Below are 13,027 nucleotides of genomic sequence, written 5' to 3' on the forward strand. Positions count from 1 at the left end.
CCTGCTCAAAATTATCTAGAAGCGCGAAAGATCAACTCAAATGTGAGACACAAGTCCGCTTTCCATGCTACGCGACATTTAATTTCCCGCAAGCGAGGGGGAAAGAGTGGTCCAAATTGAACACTAAAACAAACCATCCATGTGGACCAATGGGTCCAGCCTTGCACTAACTGCCCGTCCGAAGACTGCCCCTATCATAACATGAGATGCCGAGCATCTCTCGTTCAGGGACCGAAATTTGGATATGGGGCCGCCAAGACAAATGGGCCACATAGAGAACAACTAGCAAAACAAGCAACTCTTGTCCGATGATCGTTACCTCTTGGCCATATCTTGGCCCTAGTTGCGAACACAACTGGCTCGCCTTTCTTCGGGGGATGGTGCGAGTGCGCCAACAAGGATACTCAAATTTCAAACGATACTTTGAGTTGCTTGAATTCCGGTGGTACTGTGACAAAGTCCAAGCGTGAGACGGAACAGTGCTATCTCCCACCTGCGCTGTTTTACAACTGTGACTGGTTCCAAAGTGCTATTGTCAACAACCTCAATTCTGACACATATGAAGACACGCCGTTTGTCAGTCTACTTGGCATTTGCGAAAACATCAAGAACTATCTGGACCGAAACTCGGGCAGATCAAATGTTTGGCCGAACTCAATGCTTCTGACTTACAAGCCAGGCTCGAAAAGCAACATGGGCACCAATACTAACCGGGCCGACGCCTGCAAAGACAAAAAGAAAGAATGCACCAAATTGAAAAAATCACTTTGGCCCAAGAATAACCAACCGCCACGGGCCCTGACCATGTCCTATGATGTATTTCCTTGTATGTGAAAATCGAAAGACCGATGCAGTTTTTTGGAGGCTTCTTACTTACACGACACCAGTTTAGTCAATGCGTCAGAAGAAGGAGGCACGGGTGCTGTAAGTCTCCTTTCTTCTCTCCAAGAGCATTTCATTCAGCGCTAACTTGATGTTCTCTAGGAGGTGGCATGTGTCCCGGAAGCTCAGCAGAGGTATCAAGCCAAGATCAACAGTCAATTTTCTGGAATTACGGACAACGTAAGCGACCCTTCCAGCATCTGATCACAATTATCAATAATTGACTAATTGATGAAGGATACTGGTCAAAAATGGGCAACCCAAACTGGGGGAGATAAAAAGGTACTACACGATGAACCTCTACAGCTACTGGTCCAATAAGAACAATATTGGGACACTGGGTGGCTCATTTGACACGAGCGCCTACAACAATCTTTCTGTGAACCCAGGGACCGGAATGATGCATGTTTTGGGAGGTGTCAATCTGCAAGGAAACCCAAAATAGTCACTTGACAACAACGGCTTTTGCCTCGAGCTCCCCTACGAAACAGAGACGTCACCAGGGTTGAAGATCGAATTATTGAAAAGTATGCCATGAAAGATCCAGTTTGAAACCCCAGCTAGTCTGGTGGCCAGAGGTTTGGACCCTACTAATCCTGACCATTGGGTGATTACAAGTACGTTACCCGAACCTCATGTTTTTCACGAGGCTACAGCTAATGACGGAATTTTTGCCATTCAGATGTCACTCTCAGCGACGAGCCATTTGAGGACGACAGTCCCTTTAAGGAGATGGCGGAGTATTTTAATAATGTTGATTTGGCGGACGACACTGACGATACGGACCCTGAACCTGTGCCAGTTCAGCACCGCCACCATCATCATCACCATGGCTCACATGGACATCATATATAGATGTAAATCTTTGTCAATCGAAAGCCTCGCCGAATTTTGGCTGAATAATGCAAGACAGTTCCTGCATTGACTGGTTCGCATGGAAATTGGTTCTCGCCGTTCGAAAAAAAAATGTTTGGTTTATCGCACCATTAAAGTAAACAAATGAATGCAGTTCAGAAAATAAACGGAGGGTGTAGAAAACGATATGAAACTTTATTACGCATGCGCATTGTTATTGACTGCACTCCTTCGATCGTTCCATTATACTACGTGACCGTGATGCCATGTGAATATCCCATGACAATGCCTCTCTACAGTCTTGCCAGACGTGTTGTAAACCTCGTTCCGCCCTCTTTCGTCAGCGATCCTTTCTCAATTTTCCCAGTGGGCGTTTGTTTGAGCTCTTCCACGATCTCAATCACGGTGGGCACCTGGTGCCGCGCCATGTGCTGCTGCGACCATTGCCACAAGGCGTGCTCATCAGTCGTGCTCTTATCACGCAGTTTCACCACGACCTTCAGATCATCTTCAGTTCCTGCTCCTAGTTCACTAGGAATCGCAAACGCAGCAGCGATGACGACTTCAGGATGCTGTAGAAACTCCTCTTCTACCTCCGAGGCACTGATGTTTTCCCCTCGGCGTCGAATGATGTCTTTGATACGGCCAATAAAGTAGACATTGCCGCGTTCGTCCATCTTCGCGATGTCGCCTGTATGCAGCCACATATTGGCGTACGCCTTGACCGTATTTGCTGGGTCACTGAAATAGCCCTGGAAGAAGGCATTGGGGTTTTCACTGCGCAGCAACAACTGGCCCGGTGTATTAGGAGGGAGTGGCTCGTCTTCCTGATCGGCGATGCGGAGTTGGTATCCTGGACGCAACATGCCACAAGATCCTGGAACGAGAGGGCCTTCTTGCACAATGGGGATGCTAGCTTCCACACTACCATACAAGGTACGAAGTGGATGCCCGAATCGTTGCTCGTAATCCTCAGCAAAAGCTGGAATTGGAACACCCCAAGCGAGCCGAACTCGATGCTCTCGATCCCGTGGGCCCGGCGGCTGCTTGTAGATCAAAGCTAGAGTCGCCCCCATGAAATCGTATACTGTTGCTTCAGTCCCACGGATCTCGTCCCAGAATCGACTTGCCGTAAACCTGGGAGACAGAGCTGCGGTAGCACCGAGGAGAATGGCTGGAATTACGGTGAGTGCTGTTGCATCTGCGTGGAATAATGGGAATGGACAGTAAAGCACATCCTCGGTCAGGAGCTTGCAGCTTTCTATCAGGAGCGTGGCCTGGATGATGAAGTATTCGTGCGAGAGTATACAGGGCTTGGATTTGCCCGTCGTTCCGCTGGTATACAAGAATGCAGAGGCAGTAGCCGGTGTTGCAGCGAAGGAATCCTCCAAAGGTTCTTCGCTAAGATAGAGCTTGGAAAGGTCCTGGGCATTGCCACTCCCAAGGATCCAGATAGAGTTGCCGTCAATTGCCCCAGTTGCTCCAACCAGGTCAGCAAATTGGTTGTCCACGATTGCCAGGGTCGCGTCTGCTGCAGCGACAGCATTTTTCAACGTCAACGATCGCCAATCGGTATTGACGGGAACCCACACTGCGCCTAATCGGTTAGTAGCCATCCAGGTAAGCACCATCTCGACACTATTCTGCATCATGACAAGCACTCGATTGCCCGCTTTCACTCCCGCTTTGCCTAGCCCGCTAGCGAGGGCGGCCACGCTACGATCAAAATCCTGGAAAGTGACGTCCAGGCCCTGACATCGAATGAACACTTTGGTAGGATAGTTTCGGACGGCCATCTTCATTGCCGTATTGATGTCACGAATCTTTGGTTGTGCTTGGTTTCTCTGTGCGAAGTTTTTAAAAGCGTTGGCTGCCTCTGTCCGAGCAAAGCAGTAACTAGCGGCGTTCACCTCATCATGTAGGGCCGATTCCATGTTTGGGAATACACCCCGCTCCAGGGATGTTTTGAGGCTGGACGAAGCCGCTTTAGGTAGCTGCGCAAGTTCCAACGCCAGCTCTGTAGCGCGTGCTTTCGGGTCTTCGGCGATTTCAGTGAGTAGACCAATTCCGAACGCCTCCTGGGCTTCTATAGTTCGCCCACGGATAAGAAGCTCCTTGGCTTTCAGCAGGCCCACCATGTGGGATAGTCGCAGCGAAATGCCACCTGTCACAGCATGACCCAGCGTCACTTCGGGAAATCGAAACTTGGCATTTGGACCGCCAACGACGAAGTCTGCAGCCAGGGCTATCTCTGCTCCGCCGCCCACCGCGTAGCCTTGTACGGCAGCCACCACAATCGCGGACGATGAAGATGTCAGCCGCGTGACATCCTGCAGTAGATTGAAAGCGATGCGGAGTTCCTCTGCAGATCCCGTGCGAGGGGCAAGGGTTTCCTTAAGGTCTTCGCCGGCGCAGAACGCGCGTTCCCCCGCGCCTTCCAAAATGATAACATGGGCGTCTGCGTGCTTGCGCAATGCATCAGTTAAGTCATTGAGAAGCTCAGCGTTGAGTGCATTTAGGCGCTGGGGCCGATTCAGCGTGATCTTGACCACGCTGGGGGCCGGGTGGGAGATGATCACCGCCATGGGAGACATGATCGAGTCAAGATCCTGAGATGAGGAAGCTGTGGTGAAGAATGGGCTGCTCCATGGTGTGACTGAGCATATATAAACGTCTTTGGCGGTGCGTGAGAGTCGACGTGTAGCTAGGATCACGGCAACTCATACCGAGATAGCGCAGTTGCTCTCGACATTGAATGCCACATCTTGAGGAAGCGTAGCTCTTATTGGATGAGACCCTTGCTCACCCACTGCTGTTGGTTTCTTGGACCGCTGATTTTCATTACACAAAGTGCTACAGCGTGAGATAGGATACTTCCGGCGATCGTTGTCACCACCTGCACCGCCTCTATTCTTGGTGCCAAGACCCTTCTCGACAATCCTCGAATAATATATCACGAGTCAAGGCGTTCCACTGGGAACATCATGCATGTTTATCTTTGACTCTTTGACTGGCCTACGACTACTGTCTGGCAGAGCTAGAATGCATATATGCATCCCCAGTAGCCCATGAAGATTGCCGAGAGGATCGGGCCGATGCTCTCTACCGGGCATGATTGATGACTAATCATAATGCCCAAGGTGTCAACGAACCGTAGCTCCTGACCTCTGCTGATCGAACACTTTCTATGATTTATGAAATAATAGCTAGTAAGAGAAAACAAGCACCTCCTTGAGGGCTAGAAGCTGATGACTGTAGCAAGCGTGCAATAATCAGAGAATGGTACACCCTATGGCGTTCCCAGAGCAGCATCTTCTCTCATCAGAGCCGGACGGCATCGAAATACATGCCGATCAGCCTCTTCCCGATATGGGTCTGTGAGGCTCCTCGCGTCGACGAGATGTGCACGGGAAATGAAGGAGCCTTGTTGAGGAGTTTAGTAGACGCTGTCAAGGGCCGATGGTCACCTGACCGTGAGGCTGTCACTCGTCCAAACATGCCAAGGAGCCCTCTAGTAGACAGTCGTCTTACCATGCGAACCGGGCCTGCATCACAACACCCCAATTTCGTCACAGGTAACCGTGGAGACCGTCCAGAGTAAGTTCTGATGCCCTCTTGATTGTCGAAGTGAAGCAACTTCAAACTATGTCTTGATGTGACGTTTCAGGTCACAACGCGAGAGGTCTGCCACAAGAATCTCTAAATATTGGTGACACGTCCATGTGTCCAAACCACATACCATTCCTCTTCAATGGAACATTCGCAAGGCCCTTTCCAGCTCCTAGATACTCGAATGGAGAAATCAGTATGATGACTTAAATTTGGGAAATTGGAAATAGAGTGAGTACCCTCGGAAGATGGGCGTGACGAATTCCAGCTCTAGCTCCCAGGCCGAGTGGAACTGTACGAAGTGCATGAGACCCATCAAGACGAATGATAAAGTCAAAGTCAATCACAATAGTTATCAATTGTACATTCAAGTCCCAATGACCATTTGAATATCATTGACCTAACAGAGAAGGGGGGTAATATTTGAACATCAAAGGTATCGGATGACTGAAGAGACAATGTAACCGAGCTGTGACCGCCCATCCCCGTCGCGGCCATCCCCAACTCTCCCCAACTCCGGCTTCCCGCTTCTGGCCTCCGCGTTCACCTACACTCACAATGGAAGGCCGAGGCTTAACGCTGAGAAGCAAGACTCGCCGGCAGCGCCCGCAGATCAGTGCTCCCAAACCAATTTCCGGCCCCTTGCCCGCCAACACGAGATCCCCGGATCCCGATCAGCCTCCCATCCCCGCGAGCCGCGACCGAGCTCCCCAGAGCGATGCTACTTCCGATTTGGTGAAGCGACGCTATTCGACCAGATTCAATGCCGCCCCCGACTTCGATGTCGATGCTCCTCCGGTCCCTGCTCTTCCTGCCGCAACACCAGGAGGGTATGGTGGGCTGGGTGTCCCAGTGCCGGCCTCCAAACAAGTGTCCTCAGCCGAAGGCGCGGGCCCCGCGCCCGTGGTAGATTTGAATGCGCTGAGAGACCCCAGTCTACCGGTGGAAAGATGTACGTCTCATCCGTTTGCTTGTAAAAGAACAACGATGGTATTGACACTAGCACAGATGTCGCCAACCTCCTTGCCAACGCGTCTGAAGAAGAGATCCAGAATTACCAGGACAAGCTGCGCAAAGTAAAGAACCGAACCTCAACCGACCTCCAGCAGAATGTGTATCAGAACCGCACTCAATTCATCAAAATCAGTCGAGAGGCGGAGAAGCTTAAGGATGAAATGCGAACCCTACGTACCCTGATGTCCGAGCTTACAAATGCACTGGGCCAGACATCCGTGGGCAACACGCCCAACCCGATGTCGCCGACTGACGATCACCTCCCTAAGCGCAGCGTGAATCGCAGCTCCGTGGCCAGCCTGGAAAGCATGTGGAGTGTTCAGTTGCAGACCTTGTGGAAGACTGTCGAGGGCTCTCAAAAGTTCTTGCCAGCGGTTCCAGGTCGACATATCGTGTTGGAGACGGGAAATTGGGCTGAGCTGGACTCGGCAACCTGGAAGCCAAGGCGCCCGGTTCACATTGTCCTACTGAACGATCATCTGCTAGTGGCTGCGAAGAAGCGCAAGCGTGTCGACCAGAACAACCCCAATCAACGCGGGCCCGTGCCAACTAAGCTCGTGGCCGAGGAGTGCTGGCCGCTACAGGATATTGACATGATCGATTTAGCTGCCAACATGGGCACAGGGGCCGCCCGTGAAGAAGCCCTGGATCGCGGTATCGGGAATGCGATCAGCATCCGGGTCGGAACCAAGCCGTATACCTACCGCCAGGACAAGCGTGACACCTCGACGAAAAACGAGCTTCTGGCAACATTCCGCAAGACGGTCGAGGATCTCCGACGAACTCTGCGCACAGAGAACGAGGCGGCCAGCAAGCCTCACGAGGCGTATGGGTACCTTGCCGGGCGACACATGTCACCATCGCTTAAGTCTGAACAATTCGATCTTGCCGAAGACCCTCGCGATAAGTCCGAGTTGCGTATCGATGTTGATGGCAAGCAGCAGAATCTCCGTTGGGTGGAGGGACAGGTGGATGAGTTGGACATTGACATTGCACTACAACGATTTGAAGCAGCAGTATCAAGCATTGAACGACTGCGAAAACTTGCCAAGGGACTCAAGGGCAACCTTGTCGCCCAAGAGGTGATCAATGCCAAGGTTGATGGACGAGCAACACGTCTGGCAGGCATGCTGTCACGCGCCCTCGTGGACACGCACTCGTTCCCGGTGACAACCAAAACCAATGTCATTTGGCTAAGCCGTTTGGGATTCGAGGACCAAGCGCGCGAGACGTACCTCAATGCACGATCTGACGTGATTACCAAGCGCATCCGGTATGTATTCAATTTCACTGGAAGCCATGTGGGGAAACCTGCAAAACTAATGCCGACATAGTGCCTGCATCTTCGAGGGTGATCTCCCACTCTACATTTTTCAAATCTCCTACGTCTACTTCTCCCTCATCAAGAATACGATCAGTATCTATCAACAGTGCTTCCCGGGCGTGATGACCAGCTCTTGTATTCGCTGGGCCAAGCATCATCTGGACGGATTCAATGCTCTTCTGAACCGCCAGCTCAGCAGCGTACAACGCGGCACCTCGGTCTGGCACAAATGTCTTGATATTGTCCATGAACATGCCGATCTACTGACGGAAGTCGGCGTCGATTTCACTGATTTGGTGGCGCGGGGCTTGGAGGAGAACGGCGAGCTATTTCCTGTTGGACGTACTGTGCAGCCAGACAAGGTGGTGGCGACGTCATCGCCGCCTACTTCAGTTCTTTAAACATGATATGAGACAACTCAAAATGCATCTTGATCGTACCAAAAGGGTCCTGCCAAAATTACAATTTGCGTTTCTTACAGAACAATATTATCCTGGCATCGAGCCAAATTGCCAGGTCACCCACCCTTTTTCGACCATCCAATGTCGGTATACAGTATTTCACGGTGACTTATGAGTCATCGGAGCCTGATACGTTCCATACTGCAATAGCGCTAAGAGGGATTGTTTGTTCTGAGCCTAATCCGAATTATCGTGATTTTGGGTACGGGCCGAGAAACAGTGTGTCTTGGGGGTAAACCAAGTTTGAATTCTACTGGACCGGAAGTAAAAGTGCAAATCAGCCTCACACCCGTAGTCTCATTAGCCATGCCCTTAAAGATTCAATGCGCCCAATTACAGGAACCGTTGACTCTTGGGAGGCCGTGTTATCTGAAGCACCCCCCATTCCGTTCTCCTTTTCGCAGACTAACGATAGCTTCCACTGGCGGAGATAGATAACGCAGACAGTGGCAGCAATATACATGAGTCCAGTGAAGAGCTGAACGTGTCGATACTCGTATTTCCCGTAGTTCGAAGTTTCAGACCGATTGGTTCGCCAACTAAGAGAATAGAATTAGTACTGGGCAATTTACTTTGCAAATCCTTCTTAGTGTTGAACTTATCTGTTGCAGGGGCCACGCAAAATAGCCAAATGAATGTCATGAAAGACGACAGATATTTCAATCCGACCACTCCGGCAGCTAGAGGGGGCAACGACCGTCCAGAAGGCCTTAAACACAGTTCCAGCTAGCAACGCATAACACAAAACAGCCACATAGGTCTGAGAGAATATCCACAGAAGTAGACACAGTAGTCCACTTAGACACGTAGCGAACGATGCCATTTTCATCCTTGCAACCACGTCACTGAAATACCCTAGCCCCGGTCGACCGACGATCTGGCCAAGGTTCATCACAGCAGTCACAATAGATCCCTAATGAGCACTCAATCCAATACTCCTGGAGAAATCATCCAGGGAATACCAGATCACCATAAAACCCATGACGCTGAAAAAGCTCCATCCAAGAAAAAGCCAAAGCTCATACTGCTTGGAAAGTTGACGAAGCGTAATGGTGGATGTTTTAGCCCCAGTCAATGTATCGCGATCACGCAGAATCAGTGCGCATAAGCTGTTGACAATCAACTGTACAATAGCCAAGACGCGAAATGTCCATCCAGTACCGAACTGTTCCAGCATTGCATTGACCGTAAGCGAATAGATCAAACCACCCGTGCCACTTCCACCAGCCACAATTCCTGCTGCGAGGCTCCGTTTCTCCGTGAACCACTGCGGAATGATGGTGATTGTTGATACGTATTGTAGACCCAGTCCCCAGCCAAAGCAAATGCCTTGACTCAGATAGAGCCGCCCGATTTGATTGCTCCATGGCGCACCCAAGAGGGCAGCTGTCTCAAACAGAATCGCCAAGAACATGGTGACTTTCAAGCCGAATCGACGATTCATTATCGCAGCTATTGGTGCAATCAGAAGGGCCTGAGATGCAGACAGGCCACCAACAAAGGCATAGTCTAGACTGGATCCGTCTGAGAATTGAGAATGGGAAAGGAAGTAAGCGAGGAAGACTCCGTAGCACTAAATTTATCGTCAGCCACTTGTCAGTTTTCTGCCAACTCTGGACTTACAGATACGATGCCCCAGTGATGGGCATTATTTGCAGCCACAGCAGCAACAACGACCCAGCCATAGCCTCCATCTGGAGCCTCTTCCACCGTTTCCATGATCTATGATTGGAAAAAGATATACTGCTGAGCGAGTTATGTTTTTGAGAAGGAGTGTGTCGACGTTTCATGTCAAAATGGTAGGGAATTCCTTCCAATGGAGGGTTGCAGGGCTACTATCAGACGCCGAGACCGAATGCCGAGATCGAACACCGGCCGACGAAAAAAGCCGGGGCCAATGACTCCATGTTGAATGAGCCATGATCCAAGCCTTCGGACACTTAGTGTGGAGAGCTTTACTGATCTATCATAACTCGCGAGTTCATCCGTGCTGCACCTGCCAGAAGACTGCCGATAGAGGACGAGCGGGTCTTCTACGGACCTCCTGCGGACAACACCACACTCCAACTAAAGCCAAGGCAAGGGAAAGCATCAGATCAGAGCCATGACTTTGAGGTGATGCAAGAAGGAAAAAGTTGTAAGTCGGGGAAAGATCGAATGTTTGGAGATGGAGTTGAAATCTATGCGAGTTGTATTGACAGAAAAATGATGTCTTGATAATGTACAGGATTGAGCAGTGTTTCGGGTCTATGCATAGATCTAGATCGAGTACCACTCGTATTTAGAGATGTCAGTCACCTCGAGGTCTTCTTTGTTCTTCCGCCATGTTCGTCGACTGCTCAGCTCAAACCGATTCGGAGGAGCCCAAGCCGTAGCCCAGACCTCGGGGTCATTGAGACGGCTCAAGGACTTGAGCATGCCAAATCGGAAATCCAAAGCTTCGGAGTCGTCGCCTCCAGAGGGCAGTCTCATGTAGTACCGGACACTGTCAGGAATTTCCTCCTTTACATGGCTGATAAGAATCAGAGCCTGATCATCTGACAGACCGTTGAACAGGTACTTGCTGCCTTTCTTCCACACAGATAGCGCCTCTCCATGGTCAAGGAATGCCAAGCACTTGTCACGTTGGGAAGCAGTCAAGCCTGAGAAGGGCTCATCCAGAATCACGATATCTGGCCTATGAATCAGGGCACGCAAGAACAACACAATGCGTTGTTGCGCTGTGTTCAATTGTCCGAACGTAACATTATCGGCGTACTCGACATCATGATCGGGTGGGAGAAATTGTGAGTTGGGGCTCACGCCGGGAAGTTTAGGGAAATTCTCAGAGTGGTCTACGATGGGTGGATTTGTCTCCTTCTGCGAGTGATCTGGATCAAGCTCTGGCTTGAAGCAGCGAAGAAAGGCGTCGACTTCCAAGTCATTTTTGTGGAAGATTTTCGGTTTCGCCAAGAAGGTTTCTGCAAATGCCGACTCCAGGCATTGACGCACTGACAACTGGCGAGGGAAGAATGCATGAATCTCAGGTGACGAATGTCCAAGTCGAGATTGAAGCTCGAAAATAGAGATAGCAGGCTTGCCCACTTCAGGGAGACGAGCCCGTCCAAACAATTTGATTGGGAGCGCGTAGGCTTGGGGGTGGTCCGAAGTAATGAGCGACAGCAGCGTTGTCTTGCCCGAGCCATTGGCGCCAAGAATCGCCCAGCGCTGGCCTCGACGCACCGTCCAGTGCAGTCCTTCTTTGATCTTATTGTCCACTTTCTGTTTCCAGTCACCAAGGACCGCTTTATCACCGTATTGTACACGCACCCCGTCCATCTCGATCAGCGGTTCTCCTCCAGGGAAAGCGTCATGGCCCTTCACACGGCCTTCGGGTCGGCTGTTGGAGAAGTCTCGGAGTAGTTGCTCATCAAGCACACCAGACTTCAACAGAGCGCGAGCTTCTAGCAAATCGCGATTAGCCGGCCCACGCATCTTTGTTCCCATCGCCACATGTTCCCATGCTTTCAATTTCGGGATAATCTCTGAGCGCAAACCCTGTAGAATAACCTGATTGGAGTTGCCTACCAGGATCATATGTGTGATCCACTCGGGCACCACATCCTGCGGGCGAAGGGCCAGAACGAGCCGTGGGGAGCTTTTTTGAGCCAGCTGGTACAGAAGATCACTGATGCTTCGGACGGTGGCAGGATCCAGGCCCATGAATGGCTCATCGAGGAGCAGCAGCTCTGGCTTTCTCAGCAGAGCTTTCGCAATACGCGCCCGCCGAGTCTGACCATTGCTAAGATTTGCGACCGGCATGTCAAGCAGCTTTTTCAGATGCAGGTCGGTGATTACTTGCTGCAATAGTGCACCATCATGCACTGTGCCTTGCTCCTCTCCTTCCATGGGATTGAGTGAGGTTTGCCCTCGCAGAAATTGTTCCACGGTCCAATCCGTCTCCTCGCGGAGACTTTCATAGCGAGCACTCAGGTATGCGCCCCGCGTGCCACCAATGGCTCCAGATCCTTCACCACTGAACCCGATGTATTGAATCGCATTTCCAACAACTCGTAATTTGGGGTCCTTAGCGGCGACTTCATCGGTGAGGAGGTAAGGGTAGGACCGTGCGGTGGGTGGGATGGAGATGTGCTGGCCACGCAGAATATTCAATAACTCAGTTCGATCCGAAGGGCCAACTACTGCCCAATGTTGCTGTGCAGGCTCTACACCTTTTTTGGGAGGTACAGGACCGGAAGGAATGGTGAGATTGAGCTTCCGATACATGGGCGGGTTCGAGCTACCATCTTGCTCTCGTCGGATACTGCTTGTAAAAGGTTCCATCCTGGATGCGAACCAGTGGAACTGAGGACACGAATCGTTTGGTGCGTAAGAACGGCCATGGCCGAGTGCGCAGCGTTGCTCGAAGCATCGTCTTTGGCAGATGAAGAGTCAGAGCGCATCTCGGAGTTTGCGCGGCGTTAGTCGTGGATGGTCACGTGCAATCAATTAAGAAGGAATGCGAAGTAAAGAAGCAGACTCGTTCAAAAATACAGCCATCATGACCATCCCTGATTATTAAGTGATGATAATCGGCCAACTATTTATCGGAAGTCACTCAATGATTTTAGACTTCGCAGAGTTGCTCGAAGCCGCAGCACAAAGCTTGGTGCTGGACTCAAATCTATCGCCGACCTCGGGGCTACATCTGAATGCCGAAAAGATCGCGGGGAGAATCAGAAACGAAATGAGAAAGCTCAATTTATCCATCTTGAAGGTTGTTCTTGTTGCCTTCATATGAACAGATTGAATCATTTCTTTCAATGATCCTGCGTATGATTTTGCGCCCATGAAGAGCCGTAGAGCGATGCTTTTCGAAAGTTGATCGCAACCGGCTAAATCA

The 13,027-nt window shown here is 50.8% G+C and overlaps 6 protein-coding genes across 6 annotated transcripts; 2 read left to right on the forward strand and 4 right to left on the reverse strand.

Moving 5' to 3' along the window:
* Positions 1 to 308: 308 nt before the first annotated feature.
* On the forward strand, positions 309 to 1,327 carry N7477_004287 (CAZyme family GH18; the record flags this gene model as incomplete). Its single annotated transcript, XM_056965950.1, has 5 exons — positions 309 to 466; positions 528 to 826; positions 893 to 924; positions 985 to 1,062; positions 1,205 to 1,327. The coding sequence occupies 5 exons, from the start codon at positions 309 to 311 to the stop codon at positions 1,325 to 1,327; spliced, it is 690 nt and encodes a 229-aa protein (XP_056822731.1).
* A 703-nt stretch (positions 1,328 to 2,030) lies between these two features.
* N7477_004288 (uncharacterized protein) lies at positions 2,031 to 4,331 on the reverse strand (the record flags this gene model as incomplete). The annotated part of the gene is made up of 1 exon (XM_056965951.1): positions 2,031 to 4,331. The coding sequence occupies one exon, from the start codon at positions 4,329 to 4,331 to the stop codon at positions 2,031 to 2,033; it is 2,301 nt and encodes a 766-aa protein (XP_056822732.1).
* Positions 4,332 to 5,904: 1,573 nt separating this feature from the next.
* N7477_004289 (exocyst subunit EXO84) lies at positions 5,905 to 8,085 on the forward strand (the record flags this gene model as incomplete). Its single annotated transcript, XM_056965952.1, has 3 exons — positions 5,905 to 6,298; positions 6,355 to 7,633; positions 7,695 to 8,085. 3 exons carry the CDS (start codon positions 5,905 to 5,907, stop codon positions 8,083 to 8,085), a joined length of 2,064 nt encoding a protein of 687 aa, XP_056822733.1.
* Positions 8,086 to 8,550: 465 nt separating this feature from the next.
* N7477_004290 (uncharacterized protein) lies at positions 8,551 to 9,037 on the reverse strand (the record flags this gene model as incomplete). The annotated part of the gene is made up of 2 exons (XM_056965953.1): positions 8,551 to 8,816; positions 8,944 to 9,037. 2 exons carry the CDS (start codon positions 9,035 to 9,037, stop codon positions 8,551 to 8,553), a joined length of 360 nt encoding a protein of 119 aa, XP_056822734.1.
* A 21-nt stretch (positions 9,038 to 9,058) lies between these two features.
* Positions 9,059 to 9,864, reverse strand: N7477_004291 (uncharacterized protein; the record flags this gene model as incomplete). The annotated part of the gene is made up of 2 exons (XM_056965954.1): positions 9,059 to 9,718; positions 9,769 to 9,864. The coding sequence occupies 2 exons, from the start codon at positions 9,862 to 9,864 to the stop codon at positions 9,059 to 9,061; spliced, it is 756 nt and encodes a 251-aa protein (XP_056822735.1).
* Positions 9,865 to 10,404: 540 nt separating this feature from the next.
* Positions 10,405 to 12,468, reverse strand: N7477_004292 (putative ABC transporter; the record flags this gene model as incomplete). Its single annotated transcript, XM_056965955.1, has 1 exon — positions 10,405 to 12,468. One exon carries the CDS (start codon positions 12,466 to 12,468, stop codon positions 10,405 to 10,407), a length of 2,064 nt encoding a protein of 687 aa, XP_056822736.1.
* Between the last annotated feature and the right edge of the window lie 559 nt (positions 12,469 to 13,027).

Source organism: Penicillium maclennaniae (assembly GCF_028827695.1).
Source record: "Penicillium maclennaniae strain IBT 15551 chromosome Unknown utg000004l:1.0-3007600.0:1.0-3009580.0, whole genome shotgun sequence".
Classification (NCBI taxonomy): Eukaryota; Fungi; Ascomycota; class Eurotiomycetes; order Eurotiales; family Aspergillaceae; genus Penicillium; species Penicillium maclennaniae.